This window comes from Cyprinodon variegatus, unplaced genomic scaffold (genome assembly GCF_000732505.1).
Source record: "Cyprinodon variegatus isolate N-32 unplaced genomic scaffold, C_variegatus-1.0 Scaffold251, whole genome shotgun sequence".
Lineage (NCBI taxonomy): Eukaryota > Metazoa > Chordata > Actinopteri > Cyprinodontiformes > Cyprinodontidae > Cyprinodon > Cyprinodon variegatus.
Window position 1 is genome coordinate 557,907 of NW_015150704.1, and position 19,440 is coordinate 577,346.

Consider the following 19,440-nt stretch of genomic DNA (forward strand, 5'->3'; position numbering starts at 1 on the left):
TTTTTCAAAGAGGAGAAAAATAAAAAATTCAGATAAGCTACAGTACAAATAACACAAATCTAAACTGAGGTATAAAAAATTGTACTTCTCTATCATTAATAGAAGTTACCTGCCTTTAACTATATAATGTTGTTGTTTTTGGTCATAAATATTAATTCTAATTTCTTGATATTCAGTGTTTCACATTAATCTGTCTGCCTTTTTTCTTGCTGTCTGATGTCAAAATACTGACACATTTCTTTCTGTATCCGTTCTCCCCATATCTTCCTCTAAATAATGCCTTTCCTTACAGATTAATCTTAGCTTTGTCTTGCTGTTCTGTTGCAAACTCTCTGATCATGCACATAAACAAAAACCCTCTCCTGCGATCAGATCTCTGCAGAGCTGTGTGCCTCTGTGAACCTACGTGGGCTGGCTGGCTTATATAACTCAGCTGACTTCAGTTGAGGTGAACACGCCAGCTGCAGTCAATGCGTGTGTGTGACGGCGTGAAAAAGCCTTATCAGTTTGCGCTGATGGCTCTCGATGTCTCTCCAAATGACTGGACTGTTACATGTGTTTATCAGTACATGTTTATCCGCTGATGTTCCTTCTGGACTCCCAGACACACAGCTGATGCCTGCTGTGTACAGGGTGAGATAGTATTTCTGTAAATGTCTGTGTCTAAGCTAACTAGAGCCATGGTTTGCCACTATCTCACCGTCAGCAGAGATCAATAGTCAAGCTAATTGCAAAGTAGGGCAAACAATAATTTTAAGAGAAGCTAAACACTGTATTGTTGTCTTTATTCAATTAAGACATAAAGATATAGCCTCTTTATTATTATGATTATAATTATATGTTACGATTTTTATATAATAATTTTATTTCCACTCTTAATGGGTCCTGTTGCATCTGAATGTCATGGTGAATGATGACACTCGGGGCAGTCCGACCTAACCAGCCATTTCTGTCCTGAGGCTGCAGTTGTTTAATGACGGCAACTTTTAATACATTTCCTGTCAACCAGTAAACTCAATCCGTCTCTCTCTTTGTTAGGCAATTTATTATTTCCTCGCTTTCAATGTAGCAGCCATCGAGGCTGTTCTGCAAACCACAATTTCTTTCTCACTTTTTTTATTCATTGCCAGCGTAAATCATAATAATCTCTTTCCAATCAGATAAATCATCACAGTCAGAGTAATTAAAATGAAAAAAGAGCCACAACAGCAGCTTAGTCTGGAAAATAAGAGCCTAATTAATGAAGCCACTGCACACAGGCAGAAATATTGCTTTTATAGCTTAATAGAGCTAACAAAAGAGGAAGTGTCCCTTTTCAATTGGTTTAAATTGGATGTTCTTTGATTAAAATTTTTGGATATTCCTTTTTTTCGCACTGTATTTTCAATAAAATGAAGAACTCTGCTCTCATCTGTGAACTTTTCCATGTATTTTTTTCTTCAGGGTCAAATAATGTAGCATAAAGCTGTAAGTTTATCATCATCAAGCAATTTGTGTTGCTTTCTAATATTTTCTTCACCTCAACTTTTCTCATTAAATAACTGTCGCCGCTGATACAGCGTGCTGAATATAGAATGATTTATGATTTGGAGTTGTTTGTTAGGAGATGTGACCTCCTTGGATTAGACTCACTTTTTCATAATAGCCTCAGCAGTAGCTCATAATTCATGCATTAAGGGTTTATGAGCTCTGCTGCTGAATAACAAGACACAGCTCTAATAGAAAATTATTTTCTTTTTTTAACTTTTTCTATTTAGTAAAATATCCTAATCTTTACATGTTTCCTTTATTGAGATAACAATACTGTAGATGACAGAGTGCAAAGGCTTTAAAGCACTTTAGCTTCTTACTGTCTTGTGAATATTCATGGTGCATTGTATCTATGCTACTCATAAAGTAGCTGGATGGTGAAACCAAACTAACAGAGTATTTCAACAAATAAAAATTGTATTATATTATGAAATTAATCCGTTAATATTCTTTAAACTTTACTTTTATGCTTCATTATTTGCTATGGCACATCGTTGTGCCTGCAATTAACCCTCCCCCTCCACTATATATTAGGTGTATAGGCACATTATAGAGACTGAAAGCTGTCAATTAAATACAATGAAAGACAAATATTCAAAATGACTCTTCCCAGTCAAATGCCAGCCCATATCCCTGCAACTCCCAGCAAAACCCTCTTCAACTTACACCTCCTTTTCCTGGGCGTGCATATTTCTTTACTCTGACTCCATCCTTTCACTGAATTACAAGGTCTGACTAAGAGAAGACGCTTCTCTTTAGATCTTAATGTCCACAAATCATGACAGAAAGAATATTTCAATACAAACATTAATGTTTAAAAAGGAATTGTAGGGGACCAGCCAAGGACCCTTCAAGGCAAGTGGGGAAATTTTGAATGGCTACTACTGTATCAGTTACTATTACAAGGAGTTGATCCAGCATTCCTAATGCAAAGGCTTCCTGATCATATGAAAACATTATGAAAACAGCATAACTGTAATTGCACTTCAGAACTTCTTCATATAGCAAACCCTAGTTGACTTTTAGATGTGATTTAGGTTTTTTCCTCCTGTTAGAAAAGCTAATGGTTTCCAAACTTCAGCTTTCTCTTTTTTACCCGACTGCATGGCATTTCCTCAGATTCCTTTGCATCGCTATAAGCATAATGATCTGTTTACTCTATATACGATGTAACAAAAAAAATTATTCTGAAAGAAACAAAACAAAAAAAAATAGATATAAAAAAAATGGATTCCTCAATTAAACCAGCCAAAGAAAAGTAATCCACAGTAACTTAAGGGAGCTGAGAAAAAGATTCTAATCTAAACATGGACAACAGCAGAGTTTAAAATAATCCACTAATCCTCCCCTCAGACCTCGAGGATGTGATGGTAATTTTTAATTCGCTGTTACTCACTGTGAACTCTCGCAGGTTCTCGCATTTGTGTGAGAGTTCCCCGGGCGGGTGGCCTCTCCTGCACAGCTTGTTGTGGAGCCACATTAGCAGGTACCAGAAGGACTTAGGGCTGGGAATGATGTTGAAGGGAGGAGGCAGCGTGCCGCCCTCGTCAAAGTAACTCATCCACAGCTTGGTGCGGGCAAACTTCCACTCAATGTCGGCGTGGTCCTGGAGGAGAGGAAGAAAGCTCTTAGATCTGAGAGATCTCAAATTATTTTCTGTTTCTTTTCAGGATACAGAGAACCAGACAGGGAATGAATGATTAAGGATTTAGACACCATCCTATTGAGTAAAACTGTTTGCCTTAGTTTATAATACTTGTATTTAGAAATGATACAGAAAAAGACTTTAAACAGTACAATTTGTTGGACACTTTTAAAATCGAATGTACAGATATCTTTCAGAGGTTCTGAAAATTCTGAAATGCAAAAGATTTTTATTCTATTAACAGAAACTCAGCTTATAAAATATGGGGCACCACAGGAACTTCAGGTTAAGACCTTTCTCAATTTTTGACAGGAGGCGCACAAACATGACATTTTCCTATTAAAAAAAACTACAAATATTTGCTGTAAATCGATTTTTTAATTTCTAACTCACAGCGATGAGTTGGTAGGAGTTGTTCATCATGGCGATGAGCATGTTTAACAGAACCACCAGTGAGATGACGTTGTATGTCCCGAACATCGTCGCCCCGACGAATTCTGTGAACTCATGGCGAGCTTTCACGTTGGTGACGTACAGGTTGAGCAGACCAAATATGGACCAGAAGAGGGACTGGAGAGTCTCAAACAACCTGGAGGTACACACAATTATTGTACAACTGTGAATGTGTTTATCTTTACATAAAAAGGAGTCATTTTCAACTTTAAACATTTATACGTATTGATAAGAGAGGAAATAAAGCTTGAAAAATGTTGTTTTTACATATTACATTCTCCTGTCCAAATAGTTAAAACATTAATTCTCCTACTTACTCATATTTCCAAGATTCTAGAAACACTACAGAGATCACAAACATTATACATATTACTTTTTTTTGTTTTTTGAAACAGTCCAAGTTTTCCTCACCGTATACAATAATATTCAAAATGACAATAAGACTGTTCCGCTGGTGCAGCCCTCAGTCTGTTTTGTAGGATCATGTTCTGCTAGGCATACTATGAAAAATTATTTAGCTGGATTCTTTTCAACAGATGATAAAACAAGAAGCAAATCATTTCCCGACACCAAGAGTTTACAGCCACATTGGGGACAGCAACCCCTGCACATAATGAGGCTGCTTTACTTGCTGAAAAACAAAGTACTGCAAAATGCACAGTAAAACACAACATTCAGTTTAATAAAATAGTTCAAGTATGTCAAATTAAATTCTTATCAACTGGTTGTTTATACTCACTTAAAGAAGCATTGTGAACTATTGCATAAAAAAATACATAATAACTCTACATATTTGGAAAAAAGTAAAGTATTTTTGGGTGGTGGAGCCTTGTGCAAATCATTGTAACCTTATTGTGTGACTTTTTAGCAATAGGTGTGGGCATACAACACCATGAGAGAGGTTGCTGCTATAAATAATGGGATTTATTGAAGTGAATATCTGCAATCATCTTTTTTACTTGATAAGTACATAGCCATTGTTTTACTCATGCTTAGGGCTCAGGTATTATGAGTTATGGAAGTTGTAAAATAAAAAAGATAATGGTATATCTTTCATATTGAATGACACAAGAGCATATTATTTAAGCTTGAGATACCTGAAGGATATTTCGGGATACAAACAGGAAGCTTCCCATTAAAATGATGGTTTACTTATTTTTCAACTGTACCAAACTTGGTTATATTAATTTCATTAAAATAAGCTCATACAACAAAGTCTTGAGCACACTACAGAGGTTAATCTTGAGTAAACAAAACATAAAACTTAAAAAAAATTGAAGGCAATGGATTTCCAAGATTCTTGCAGTTAACAGATTTAAGAGTGTGGGGCCACACAGGTTATTTTTTAATAACCAGAGACACGCTGAAAATGAGAAGGAGGAAAAGGTTTGTGATGTGCAAAAGGGGATACATAAAAAAAAAAAGAGGAACATTTTTATAACACTTCATGAAGTACGGAAAGTCAACGTCACTTAACTGTGAAATATACAGTTATATGAATAAATAAAAGACTTTAAAATAGTTTTTCTTAAACTTTTATGGAGCATTCCTGATGACAGATCAGGTCCAAGTATTGAGGTATACATATATATATATATATTGTTTTTATTAAATGACAAATGGCCTGTACTAATAAAGCCTTTTTTAAGTCAGACGACTTGACCAAAGCTCATTTACAGTCTTAAAGCTGTACAAAATAAAACTTCATTTTGTATACACTATATGTGTAAAAAATGACAATAGAAGTTCTCTAAGTCTCTCTAAGTCAAAGTGCTTTACACTTCATTCATTCATTCAGTCATTCACCCACACATTCACACTGATGATGGCAGCTACGTTGTGACCAAAGCTGCTCCGTGGCTCACTGACAGAACCCTAACACTCATTAACCTTAACCTCAACACCTAGGTCCACCCAGAACTAAAACCAAACATGGGGAAGCAACATTTAGTTCCTATGCTCCATTCATCTGGAAGAAACTTCCAGAACACTGAAAAATTGCTGATAGCCTGAGTTCTTTTAAGTCAAAAACCTATTTGTTTAGAGCTAGCTTTGACTTTCAACTGTTAACTGAGGTATTTTTAGTTTAAGTTTGTGCTCTAATTGTTTTATTTTGTGTTTCTACCAGCTCCTAGTTTATATCTTTATCTCAAGTTTATATCTTTACTTCCTTTTAGTCTGCTTTTAGTTCTCTTCCATTTTATGGTTTTATTGTTTATCAGGTAAAGCACTTTAAATTGTCTTTGTACTGAATTGTGTTATTTAAATAAACGTGCCTTGCCTTGAAGTGCTGCTCTGAAATGCGGAGTCAGAAAATGTCCGACTGTAAATAATTAGAATAAGTCCTGCTGCAGATCATGTAATTCTTTTACTTAATTTCTTTCAATTATTTCACTTGGTTTGAAAGATTTTTCCTTATTTAGTTGTTAATGCACTGAGCTGGTCCACCTTGTATGCATCAATGTTTTTCTTTATTTTATCAATCCTTGTTCATGTTGCTGTATCTATTATCCACCTTTAACCAGTGTTTGTTGTCACCCAAGGAACATTGAACTTCAGTTTAAAAGGCTTGAACTTTTTTTTTTTTTTTTCAAAATTGATAATGAAAGAATCTGAACATTCTTGACAATCTTGAATCTTGTTGTAAATATTTAATGTGTAATACTTCCTTCCCCGTTAAACCAATGCCTTAAGGGGACCACGCTTAGAGAAAGATGGACGACTCAAGAGGACATTTTGGATGTGCTTTTATTAAATTTTTACAAAGTAGAACATTTTCTAATCTTAACTTTGTGTGGCAGTTCCATATTTCACTCCTGGCTTCAGGTCTGTATTCATTTTTCCTCCTGCCACTGCCTGCAATGTGAAATCTCCCTTTCCATCTTTAGGATCATTTTATCTCCCCTCCTCGCTTCTCTCTGTCCTCTGTTTGCCTTCCCGTGTCTCTTTTTTGCAACCGTCACCGTTACAGCAGTGGTTGTTGAATTTTTGATGAAGCAACAATTGGCAGCGCTCGACACTACATCAAGAGAGCGACACAGACGGGCGGTCTGAAGGCTTCTATATTTATACTACATAAAAAATTCAGGGATGCAGTGTTTATTTTCTTTTTATTCAGGTGTGTGGTAGGACTGTTGTGTTGGAGGAACGTTTGATCAATCGGTGAACAGACTGTTTTTCCTTGTGAAACATTATTTGAGCGATGGTGCAACAGTGTGTGAGGAGGTAAAATTTGTCTCAGCGAGTGGTAGCATAAGTCAGAGTGGGGAGAGAATCAGTGCTGTGCAAGTGAGGAGAGAAACGAGGGGAGAAAGAGAATTAAGTCAACGCCGAATGAAGCAGCAGAGCGTGATATTGTGCCGGTTATGAAACGAGGATGATGGGAAGACACAACACGAAGGAGAAAAGAATGAACAATAAAGAAGAAGAACAACGGATAAAACTCTTTTCTACTTTTTTCTTTTATGTTATTTATTTTAAATACCCTGTTTTAACACCTTGGTTACCTTTAATGGACAGCCTAATATTTATAGTGCCTGCTTCTTTATTGGCTCCCTGTTACAGACTTATACATACCTTTAATAAACTCTGTGTTTATAGCAGCAGCATAATCTCACACTGAAAATTTTACTAGAATCAAGCCCTTATTCAGTGTGATGAACAATAACGTTGAGAAATAATAATAAACAGAGAGAAGAATGCTTTAGTGTTCCTCTCCATGTATTATCCAGATCAGAAGTGGGCATTTCCAGTACTAAAGTGGGTGGTTTTCTAAAACTTTTATGGCTGTGTTCGATTTCTGTGGCTACGTCCTCAGAAAGACCCAGTCTACCTAGACTGAGTCCTTCGAGGGCCGTGAAAATAAGGAGGCTGGAATAGTGTCTTAATGTCTGTCCAAACCCCTAAATCTCTTAATCACTATATAGAGCAGGGACTATATAGTGGAATTTATAGTGAACTCACTTAACTGACCATTCGGACAGATGATCACAACTTTTGGCTCCCTGATGGTTACGTAACTCCGCCTCACCGCACAGTGCCTGAATCATCACTTCTATTAGTGGCTGCTCACACTTCCTGCTAGCCAGTCGCTGTCACAACAAGGAGAGCAAAGCAATCTGGGATATATCTGCTCCTCTAGTGGCCATGGATGAGCACTACTTTTCAAGAAACATTGTGGGAAATTTTGAGTCCACTACTCTTTCATCCACTAGACATTCGGACACTCATTCAAAATGGCGTAAACCACTATATAGTGCCCTATATAGTGATTAAAATAGTTTAACTACCAACTCAGTATAAGCCAGAGTCCTAATTATCTAAATACTTGATTCAGGTGTGTTAGACCAAGGAAACCTCTAAAAGTTGCAGGATACTTTAATTGACCACTCCTGCTCTAGATCATTCAGTTTCCTGGATCCTCTCTGATTATCTCTTCAGCTCAGTTCATTCCACAGGATTTCTATATAATTAAACTCCGTGAGCTATGGAATGCAAAAGCGCTTAAAATTAAATATATGAATAAATAGTGACTGAAATACAACATAAATTAATAATACATAGACATTACAACACTGAAATTTTAAAATAACTAAATCCAAATAAAATTCCCAACTCATAATAATGAGACAAATTACATTAAAATAAAAAACAACAACATTTGATTTACATTTTTTTCTAAAAACCACAGTTATTTCTGGCAATTGTTTTACTCCAGCAGTTTAAATTTAATCTTCCATCTCTCCGGGATCTGTACACCTCCAGGACACTGAGGCATGCAGGGAAGATTGTGGCTGATCCCTCGCACCCAAGCCACAAACTATTTCAGACACTTCCCTCTGGCAGGAAGCTGCGGTCCATCAGGACCAAAACCTAACGCCACAAGAACAGTTTCTTGCCATCCGCTACCAGCCTTATCAACAAGGCCCAGAGACCCCCTTGACACTGACACTGCCTCTCTCCCCTCCCCCATTCAGGTCCTACAAGCTACATCAACCTTCGGCGTTAGATTCTGTATACAGTAGTAGCCATTCAAAATTTCCCCACTTTCCTTGATGAGCCCTTGGCTGGTCCCCTACAATTCCGTTTTAAACATCAATCTTTGTACTAAAATATTCTTTCGGTCATGATTTGTTGACATTAAGATCTAAAGAGAGGCATCATCTTTTGGTTAAACCCTGTAATTCTGTGAAAGAGTGGAGTCAGAGTAAAAAAAATGCACGCCAGGAGAAGGCCAATGGCTGGAAGTTGGAGGGGATCCTGCTGGGAGTGGCACATAAGTGGGCTGCCATTCGGCTGGAGTTTGACTGGGAAATTTTGAATGGTTGCTACTGTGTATGTCTATTTTGTCTGCCCCATCAACACCAAGTCAAATTCCTTGTAAGTGTAAACCTACTTGGTAATAAACTTGATTCTGATTGGCTGATTTAGCCCCAGCTACTCTTCCTCCCAGGTACCTGGATACCTGCTGCTTGTAACAACAACCTGCTAGGTAGAGTTAAACGAGCAGATGTGCATCAAAGGATGGATTCATTTCATAGGACACTGTTTTGAGTCTCTATGAAAATATTTTTGAAATTAATGGGTAATAAGCTTTCTTTGCTGATTTTGCAAAATATTTACATTTTATTACCCAGTAATTACTGTAATTACTTGGGTATTTATTAGTTTACTGAAAGAATCAATGATCCAATTTTGGATATCTGGTTTACTGGATTTTTATTTAAAATCCTCTGGTATTTCAAAGAACTGAATTTCTTTATGTGTATACGTGATTTATTTGCGTTGCATTCAATTCCTGATAATTAATTGTTAATGATGACAATGTTTATCTAAATGTTCATCTTTGTGTTAATTTTCCCTCTCTTAAAGGATGATGTGGCTGATTTGAACTAAGAAAGCAGGGTTTCAAAGTCTATTTTAGGCGGGTTGCTGGATGTGGGAGAGAGGAAAGGATGGGCTATCACTCTGTAGGCTGCTGCTTTGAGAGAAAACTGGAGGAGAAAAAACTAACTTGTTTTGCTGTTTAGCCAAGTCGTTCCTCTTTTCTGCACTACATCGCTCTGAGAAACAGTGTTCCTTCCAAGCAAACAAAAATAACAGCAGCAGCTAAAGGTTGTTATGGAGACTAGGTGACCCCAAGATTGCCCACTTTGTTGCTCTTCCCGAACAGTAAGCTTAGGATGTTTATTTGACCTCCTTTACCTCCATGCTCCCTGTGTGTGTCGGCAAGATAAACAAGGGTTTTCACCCAGCGTAGCGACCACTGGCTAACATAAATCAGCTTCTGTAACACTTCAGGGAAAAAAAATCTGAAGGATTAATATTTAAAAGGTTCTAAACCTTGTGATCAGCTTTAACAAAACATGCAATTTTTCTAGCCCCCTTTAAAATGTGCACTAAAATTTATGGGTAGACCCGAATGTAAGATGACCCTGCTGCAAATATACAATCAGAGTGTATGAGAGGTTTTAATAAGTCTTTACCAGGGGAGGCAATGATCATGGACAGCAAGGTAAATGCTTCAGGTCGGTAAAAAAGCCCCAATCTGCTAATGTAATGGTAGATCCTCTTCTTGTCTCTGTACAATGGGAAATGTCACCTGAGAAATTATTTTTTGCGATAGTAAATCTGACTACTTAGGCATAAAAGGTAAATGGAAAATTTAAGCATTTTAACACAACTTAATTCCAAAATACTTAGACACAACCTTCGGACTGATAGTCCAATCCAGTGCTGCAAATAGTAAACAAAGGTCACCACATTAAATAAGTATTTGGATAACTGCTTTAAAGTAAAGCTTTTCTCTTTTTTTTGTCTTTTTTAAGTAGAGAAAAGGGTTTAATAAAAAATGCAAAGTCTCAGAAGTTTTCTATATTAAAGAAACCTATAAAGCCCCCTCTTTTCTGTTTTTCCTCTCTCTCTCTCTTTTCTCCCTCCCAGCTGTCTCTTCTTTTTCTCTTCTCCTCTGATTCCTCTCATCTCTCACTCCACTAGGCCGAGTCATAAACTGCTCCAGCTGATCCTCAGCAGCTACTCAGTCATTTCACCTTATACCTCTGCAGTTTATGTGGGAAGTGAACCGAGAAGGAGACGCGGAGTGTGCGCTTGCATTTAGTTTTTCTGTGTCAGCAAACAAAGTACATTTGTGTGTTTGCGCTCAGCAAGCCGTCAATTTGCAGTTAATTTACTCCAGCGTACGGACCTAATCTTTTGCATGAACATATGCGGTTTTATCTGGTTTTACAAAATGAAACCTCTTTTAGACAGCTTCAGTTTGTTGGCTGTTATCTTTTTTGAAAGTCAAGGTGAACAAATGACGTACCACAGCAATAGGGCATAGCAATAGTGGGAAGGAGAGTGAAAATACTAAATGTTTAAACCTGTTTTACAAATAAAAGTCTTATAACTGTGGTGGTTATTTCATTTCAGACATCTTTACTGTGTTACGCTTGCATGAACGGAAGTCCAATAAGATAATAATTTAGATATTTAGTCCACACATGCAATAAATACTCCGAGTGGATAAGCTACTTCTTATGGGCATGTTTGACATGTTACATGCACAACGGGGTCTCAATATGTCACACGCATGTGATTGTTCCTGTCCACTTTTCTCCCTTTGAAGACATTGCCCACCAGTCAAAGCACGCCGCCTGTGATTGGTTACTTTTAAGGAGATGCCGCATCTTGATTTGTGACACGTTGTCAAGATAACCAGCGTAAACTGTGGCTGTTTCTAAATATGTGTACTTGTGTGTTCTTATATGCTTGTGAAACGTATAATAGAGTCTAGTATATCTTTAGTGTGGGGACTATAAATCTGATATGATTTTAAATTTTTTTTTATTGTTATTTTGCACAATTTGCTTAACTAAGTATTTTTGTTGTTAAATATAAGAGATTTTGCAGATAGATTTTTTTATACATACATTGTTTAGATTTACTTATATCTTTCTACCCCTTTTATAGAATAGAATAAAACAGAATAGAATAGAATAGAACAGAATACAATAGAAAATCCCTTTATTATCCCACAATCAGGAAAATCTGGTGTTTACAGCAGCAAAAAGATTATAGAAAAAAATTACAATAACAGTGAACAAAGACTGTATCTAAAATAATATGCAAGAAAGCATAACACGCTTTTTCTGAGGATGATATAAGCAAATGATATAGAGTGACATGAAAACTAAAGTTTTGTTTACTATGTTTGCACAGTAAAATAACTTGTTTCCACTGATTAGTGTTCATGAGGTCAGCAGCAGGCAATTTACTTCTTTTGGTTGAAGAAGTAAAATAAACGTGTTCCATCCTTTAAAGGCTTCAAGTAACATATAGCTGAATTTCATATCCACAACCATCAAGGTTAAGCCATTTATTAAGTGTATTTCTTATAAAAATGTTCGCTATGGCTTTGAAATACAAAATCCCGCTAATGTTTTAGGGTAGAAAGAGGCTTCCACTCCTGCAGGTAAGCTGCATTTTACTTCGGCACAAATCAAAGATTGCCAATTGGTAAGCTCTTGAGAAGCCTCCCTACATAAATTTGCCTTCAGAAGGATTTTATAAGTTGATACAGCGCAAAATGTGTTTTATTTAGCATTATAGATCTTAAGCAGGCAAGAAGATCATGGCAACTTTAAAGGTCTGCAAAACTCTGGTGGGATAATTGTTGACAGGACAACTATTAGTCGTGCATTCCACAAATTGGACATTTCTGCAAGAAGAAAGTACTTGTTTGTACAATCATTTCATTTTGCCTAAAGCAATGTAGCAGGATGCAGATAAATGTGTTAATGACAAATACAGGTTGTGTATCCGTCTTTCCATCCCCCCAAAAATGTATCATATGGGGTAAATGTCAGGACATAAGAATTAAAGTTTAAGTCAAGTTCTCTGGAAAGAGGCTTTGTAAATTTTATCACAATTTCTTGCTTCAGACAATGACGCCATAAAGTTGACATCACTGGCTTCATCTACACATTTTACAACCAGATTGAGAAACTAAAGTGGAAAGAAATGCAATTTCTCACCAATATTTAAATGCCACCATAGGGCAAAGAAACAATGCTTACAGGACTGTTACAAGGACTGCTATAAGTATTATTTTGTTTGATAAAGAAAAGTGTGGACACCATAGAGAAGGAAAGCACTGTGAAAAAGTAAATACATGGGGAGGTGCAGAGCGTAAGAACAGGAGTTTTAGCAGCAACAGTGTGCAGGTGAAGAAACAAGACAGACACATGTGTATAAATGCTGCTAGTGTGAAATGATCTAACACATTAGTGGTGATAAGTGTGTGAAGTACAGATGAGTGAGAGAAGAGGGAAGGAGGGGAGACACCTGAGCAGAAACAGGAAACGATACTGTGAAAATAACTTTGAGATCATGATAAGTGTGTGTGAATTAGAGAGTGAACGAACAGGGTGGAAAATTTCCAATCACACACACAGACAGAGAAAATAATCCTTGCATTGTAAACTCATGAATAATGATTCAGACTGCACTACCCGTGGGGCTGCAATCACTCCGTTTGCATAATGCGTCATCTCAGCTGTCTCCTCGGCTCTCTGCATGCTCATTTAGCTTCAGCGTGACGCTGATTTCTTTCCCACAGCTTTGAATGCAGTAGCAGCCAATCAGAGCTGATGTACCAGGGATAAATCATTAGAAGAGCCTCAAGATCATTTTCTTTAATGGTGTTAAATCTCTGTCAGGAATTGAATGTAAATCTCAAAGAGTTTTCAAAGAAATAAATGAAAAACATTGTTGACATCTATCTAATCTTAAACACAATTTACCTTCTAAATGGGAGGCAGGTTAAAACTTTCTGATTGTGAAGATGGACTGTATATAGAAACAAAAAAATACAACTTTGTAAAACTCACTTTTTTGATTGATTAGGGTGAGATGCCTCAACTTTCAAGAAGAAATTTTCTGATGATACTTTAAAACACTACTTCTCAGTGTCTGATTGCTGTCAATCATGTACTGCAAATGCACAAACAATGCTTATCAAAGATCCTTCCTGCTGGGAACTGCCAGATTTTATAACCAAAGCTGCTACCATTCATTCGATTTTTCTTCTGATAAACAGTCTGCTTTTTATAATTAAATACACATGCAGATATTTTTAGTCACTCTACTCTGTCATACTGTATATTCCTTTAATCTGAGTATGTCATTCTAATAACTTTTTCTAATGTAAATTTGTCATTATTCTCATTTGTATTTTCCTCCGTGCATGTTTCAATTTCCCTTTTAATTTGCTCCTACTACATCCAAATCTCAAATATGGACAATACATGTTCTTTCTAATCTATTCTAAGGAAACATATCTATAGAGTGCTGGGAATGTAGCCTTGCCTCAGTGTTTTATCAGTTCTGATCATAAGCATTTACAAGTGAAGTCCATTCAGGTGTGTTATACTGTAAATACAAGGGATAGATTAATCTCATTGAAAATGTTGGTATGTGAACTATGTGAACAGTAGCAAATTAAGTCACCCTCACCTTTCAACTCTCCCTCATTTTAATTTATTTAAAAATGTTGTTTGTTTAGTATACTTTAAGGCAGGCAGTTGTACACAGGCCTTTTTCTTGATTGTGGCTTTTGCAGCAAACCTATATAGATTTGGACCAATTTCTCTGGCGTTTTCCCATACAGAGAACGTGCGGATTCCTGCAAAAATACAGATGAAAAGTAGAGATTGCAGAGGAGGTCATAAGAAGTGGAAGTAAAGATCTGGGCTTTGTTGCTGTGGAAACATAGGCTATGTTCCCACAGCAGCCTACCGTGACCCGAATCCAATTTTTTTGCCCATATGCGACCTGTATCTGATCTTTTCATGACAATCTCAACAACACAGATCCATTTTTTTTTCCAATGCGAACCAGGCCACTTGGCTATGTGGTCCTGAATCCGATACCAATCATATATTTTCAAATGCAACCTATGTCTGAACGGCCAGGTGTCGTTCATCCGACCTGTATGCCATTAAAACAAAACAATGGTCACTATTCTATTCGCAGAAGCAGGAAGAAAAACGACCCTGGCAGACGATAATGCGGAGAGCAGCATTTCTTTGTGCTTTATTAATGCACTGGCTCAGGTAGAAAAGAAATGAAAGATTGCAAAACGTACTCCAGCACTACCATCCATGTTTACTTCCGTAAACACAGATCACGCTCACTTGTGACTTCATTGCATCCTTTACTGCGAATGCGGGACACTTAAGTTATGTGGATGCAGTTTACACAGGAGATCACATACAGGTCACATATATTTAGAAATGTGAACAACACAAAGGAATTGTATTTCACAAAAAGAAAACGGTTGAGCATTAAGCACTGCACTGGGAACATAGCCATAGATGTCCTGACCCACTGCACCAAAGATTGAACTAACTTCTGTGTGAATAATCCACCAATCCTTCCAGGGTGACCCTTGAGCTTAAAGCCTACCTAAACCAGAGGAAGATAGTTTTTAAATTAACTGAGAGAGAAGTGTAGAAAATAGGACCACACAAGCTCTAGTAAAGAATAAAGCCGGATTCATGCCTGACATGTCTTTTTTGACTTTAGCTTCCATGCGCCTCAGAATAGGAGTGAAGATGGAACACCTGAAGGGAGGCAGTGAGAGGACGAAGGAAGGAGTGGGATATGTGTGTTTTTCTGAGTGGGGTGGGGCGCGATCTGTTACATGCCTCTGCTATTGATGATCATGTCATTTACACATGTACAAATGATGTTATGCAAAAAAATTGCACTGCTTCAGCACCCTCCTGATATAGCAGCTCCCCTATGCTCCGGCTACACTGCATACCCCCTTTTTGCACCACTGGTCCAAGGCTGCTGAGAACTGGTGTAGATAAGTTCAATGAGGTCCCCTGCCACATGTACAACCTGAGCCTGAGTAAAGGGAACATCCCTGTCCTTTGGAAGACCTGCCGTGTGATTCCAGTTGTTAAAACAATGCATGTAAAGGAACCAATCCTCTATAGACCAGTTGTCTTGATCACCCACCCAACAAAAGACAGTGGAGGGGCAAGGTCTCATACAACCTGTAGCCTCCCTATAGGCCTTACATCGGAGTAAAGATTAAACTGTCATCTACTTGCTGCAGTTGTGTCTTACCAACCTGAAGTCTAACTTGTCCATTGCTTTAACACCATCTTGCCAGCACTCCTGCGCGGAAGTTGCAGGGCACGGAAGTTAACCAAAAACAAGTACCACCACGATACATGCGATTACACAGATGTAAGTGAGTGGTTGCTGTCTAGAGCACTGATGGTACTGTTTTGTCACAACTGTCAATCCTGACACCATGGGCTTCACCTACAACAGGGATGGCTGCCACATGAAAAAGTTCTCAGACAGCTAAGCCATTGTGGACTGTGTGTCTAAAGAGAAGGAGTTGGAGTCTCCGTTGGTCATCATGGACTATGTGAATTTGTGTGAGGGTAATAACCTGTGCTTGAACACCCTTGGGGCGAAGGGGATGGTGATCAATTGACACTAATGGTAAAAATATACTGGACTGGTCCCATAACACTAATGCCCTGTTCAAGAAATGCACAGGCTTTTGCTCAGAATTATTTTAAGACTGTGTTAGCCTCTGCTGTCTTTTATGCTGTTGTCTGTTGGGTCCCAGGCAGCACAGGATGAGAAATGAGGAGTAAGAAAAGGCTGGTGAAGAGGGCCAGCCCTGTCCCGGGCTCTCAACTGGACTCTGTGGAGATCGTGTTTGAGGCCAGAATCCATCCATCCATCATGGAGGACAACTCTGACCCACTGCACCAGACAGTAGAGAAGCCGAGGAGCTCCTCCAGTGGCCAACTAAGACACCCTCGGATATGGAACTAACCTCAGGTCCTTCATCGTCACTACTGTCACACTGTTCAATTTTATCATATAATAAGTCATGCAATGGACTCTATATTTAACAAATTCCTGCAATGATTGTGACTTTAGAACAATTACGTAGATAACTTTAATCATTGACTTACCAGTGCAAGTCAATAAACAATAGTATTAAATATTTCTTTATTTTATCTCTAATTCAATTTAGTTTATTTATAAATTTCTATCTTCTATCATAAAGCTTATTTATTATATATTCCTGGAATATCTGCACATTTGTGTGTTACAAACAGCTGTTGCTACAGGTCAATTTCTCCCTTGTATGATTGATAAAACGTATCTTTTCTTTTTGTAGTTCAGAAAACTACCATCAGAGAGTTGACAATTTAAAGATGACAATTTAATCTGTATTCTGCATAAAAATGTCCATCAGCAGCCAGGACATGGAAGGCATTTCACACTAATCATGTCACAAACAGCACTACTCTTTGAGAATTGGATGCTTTTCATACTGGCTCTAATCACATTTAGACTAAAAGCATCCCTGATGCCTCATTTAAATGTGGGCAAGACGCCTCATTGACTAGAAATGCTATTTGTTAAGGAAGTATAAGGGGCAAATGTTCCTGTGTATACACTTAATAAATGGGGGTGTAAACAGGTTGGAACATAGTTTAGACACGCAAAACTGGCAGGGGGGTCTTCCAGTCTGTGTTGCGTGAAAAGGAAAGTAATGTTTTATGAACCTATATAAAAACCTAATCAAGTTGGAGCAATGTTTTAAATGGATGTAGTTCACTAAAAGCAATCAATAGCAGGGTTTCCTAACTCTGGTCCTCAGGGCCCTCTCTGGTTTTAGGTGTTTCCCTGCTGCTACACACCTGACCTGAATAAAAATTTGATTAACCGGCTGTTGCAGCATTTGATGGCTTGTGAAAAAGGCAATGCAATCATTTGAATCAGGTTTGCTTAAGTAGAGACACATCTAATACATGAAAACCATTGGACCCCGAATTATCTTGGGAGCAAGATGAATTGTCACGAGATCTGTTAATACAAAAACTCACGAAAATTCATTTTGTAAGAAGCAACTAGATGCGTTTGGCCTCGATACAGAAATTTTTCGGACCAATGAAAGCCAGTGATGTGAATTGTGTCAACAGCTCAACCAAAGGCAGAAAGCAAAACAAGCAAAACAAACATGGGTGCGCCAGTTTTAGCTGGAATGTACTCTATCTCTTTTTGGAAAACAAGAAAAAGGAGGTGTTTTTAGCCTTGGTGGATGAGAAAGATGTTTGCACATTCTTCCTGACCGGATTTTGTAAGAGTTTGATTTATCAGTTAACTCTGCTAATTGTGAAGCAAATCAAGCTTCTACTGCTGTTGCTGGTGAAGATTCTAAGTCATCCGGGTCATTGTCATTCCAAAAAAGTTAAAAACCATCCACTGAACTTTGTTTCCAAATTTGAGGATGTTCCTCCTGCTGTGTATGATTGGCTAAAAACTGGACATGCAAGGCAGGTACCCAATCAATTGAAGAATTGCACTGAATGTCCCTCCCTTTTGCGAATCCTTGCAGGAGCCTTCACAGATCTGTGTAGTTCAAATTGAATTCCACATGGTATCAATCTGGATTTTGCACTGAGGACCAGGGTAAGGAAACCTTGATCTAGATGTTTTAATCAGTCTTTAAGAACAGCTCTTTTTCCCTTTTAGGTTATCAGTTCAATTCAAACAAATCACTTTATAAAGAATCTAGGGATATTAGATTCAGTTCCATTTCCAGGTTTAGCAGAACAACTACAACATTTATCTTAAGCACTTTAATCTTATAATGACTCCATTTTTTTTTATGAACTTCTTGCATTATTAATAAGGCAGGTACTGAACGGAGGGCGTGATCTGTTGTTCCACTATCCATTCACCTTCAAGGTATTTTACTGCAGGTTTTACTGTAATGCAATCGATTATAGATCAATACTGCTATAATCCAAAACAAACCTCTTTCCTCATCTGAATTCAGCAGCGGCACTCTGCATCTCTGCTTTCTGACTGAGTTTCATACCTACAATGACTATAATTTAAAATCAACCTCTCGGTCTGCTAAACTTGAAGTGGTTTGTACCTGCAAACCCGTGCAGGTACTAATATAACCTGTCTCAGACATGTCACCTTTACAACAAAAACTAATATTTCTACTCTATTTTCCATTATCTCCAATACAACCATGCTTACAATACGTGAAAGTCAAACTGAATGCACTGGCATACTAACAAAGACAGTGTGCTCTGCTTAAACATAAATTCAGCCAGAGTCTACATTAATCTTTGAATCATTGCAGCCTGATAATTATATCTCCACTAGAAAATAAAACAGTGTTTTTTGAAACCAAAGCCAGGATTATTATGCCACCAGGAGCAAACTTTTTGTATTCTTATAAACTTGAAATAAAGATGCATAACACAATGTTAAAGGTACATTAGGCTATTTTTATTATATATTATTCACTTCTCTTTCCTATTCATGTCCTCACAATTGTACCTCATGTTAAATAAGCTTTCCTCTATTTACTACAGTTGTCTCTACAGGCTTCACTAGTCAGTTTGCAAGATAATGAGAACGCTGGTTTCTCTGGGCATGCCTCTGAGTGTGACAGCCTGCACCCTCTTGTTCACCTTGCTAATTTCCTCAGTCTCCTCCACGGCAAGAAAAAGAAGGTGACGGTTTGTGAAGATGGATTACAAAAGTCAATGGCCCTAATAGACTTTTCTCTATTGTTATTAAGGGTCAAGTTTAAGTCTTCTTAGGGACAGGAACTTTCAGCACAGAGGGAGCTCTTATCGGTTGTGGGAATTGCGCTATTTTGCTAAAGGTAATATGATCCACTCAAAATAACTTTAATATTTATATCTTTTAGATTACGGTTAACGTTACACCCATAAATCAAA

General features: G+C 37.6%; 1 protein-coding gene across 1 annotated transcript in view; it reads right to left on the reverse strand.

Moving 5' to 3' along the window:
• The window catches only part of trpc5 (transient receptor potential cation channel, subfamily C, member 5), a 160,435-nt gene that overhangs the window by 12,026 nt on the left and 128,969 nt on the right, over nt 1–19,440 (reverse strand). The window contains exons 14-15 of the mRNA XM_015382161.1: nt 3,569–3,764; nt 2,927–3,136 (exon numbers count right to left, since the gene is read on the reverse strand). Coding sequence (XP_015237647.1) covers nt 2,927–3,136; nt 3,569–3,764 — 406 coding nt within the window. The remainder of the gene's footprint in view (nt 1–2,926; nt 3,137–3,568; nt 3,765–19,440) is intronic.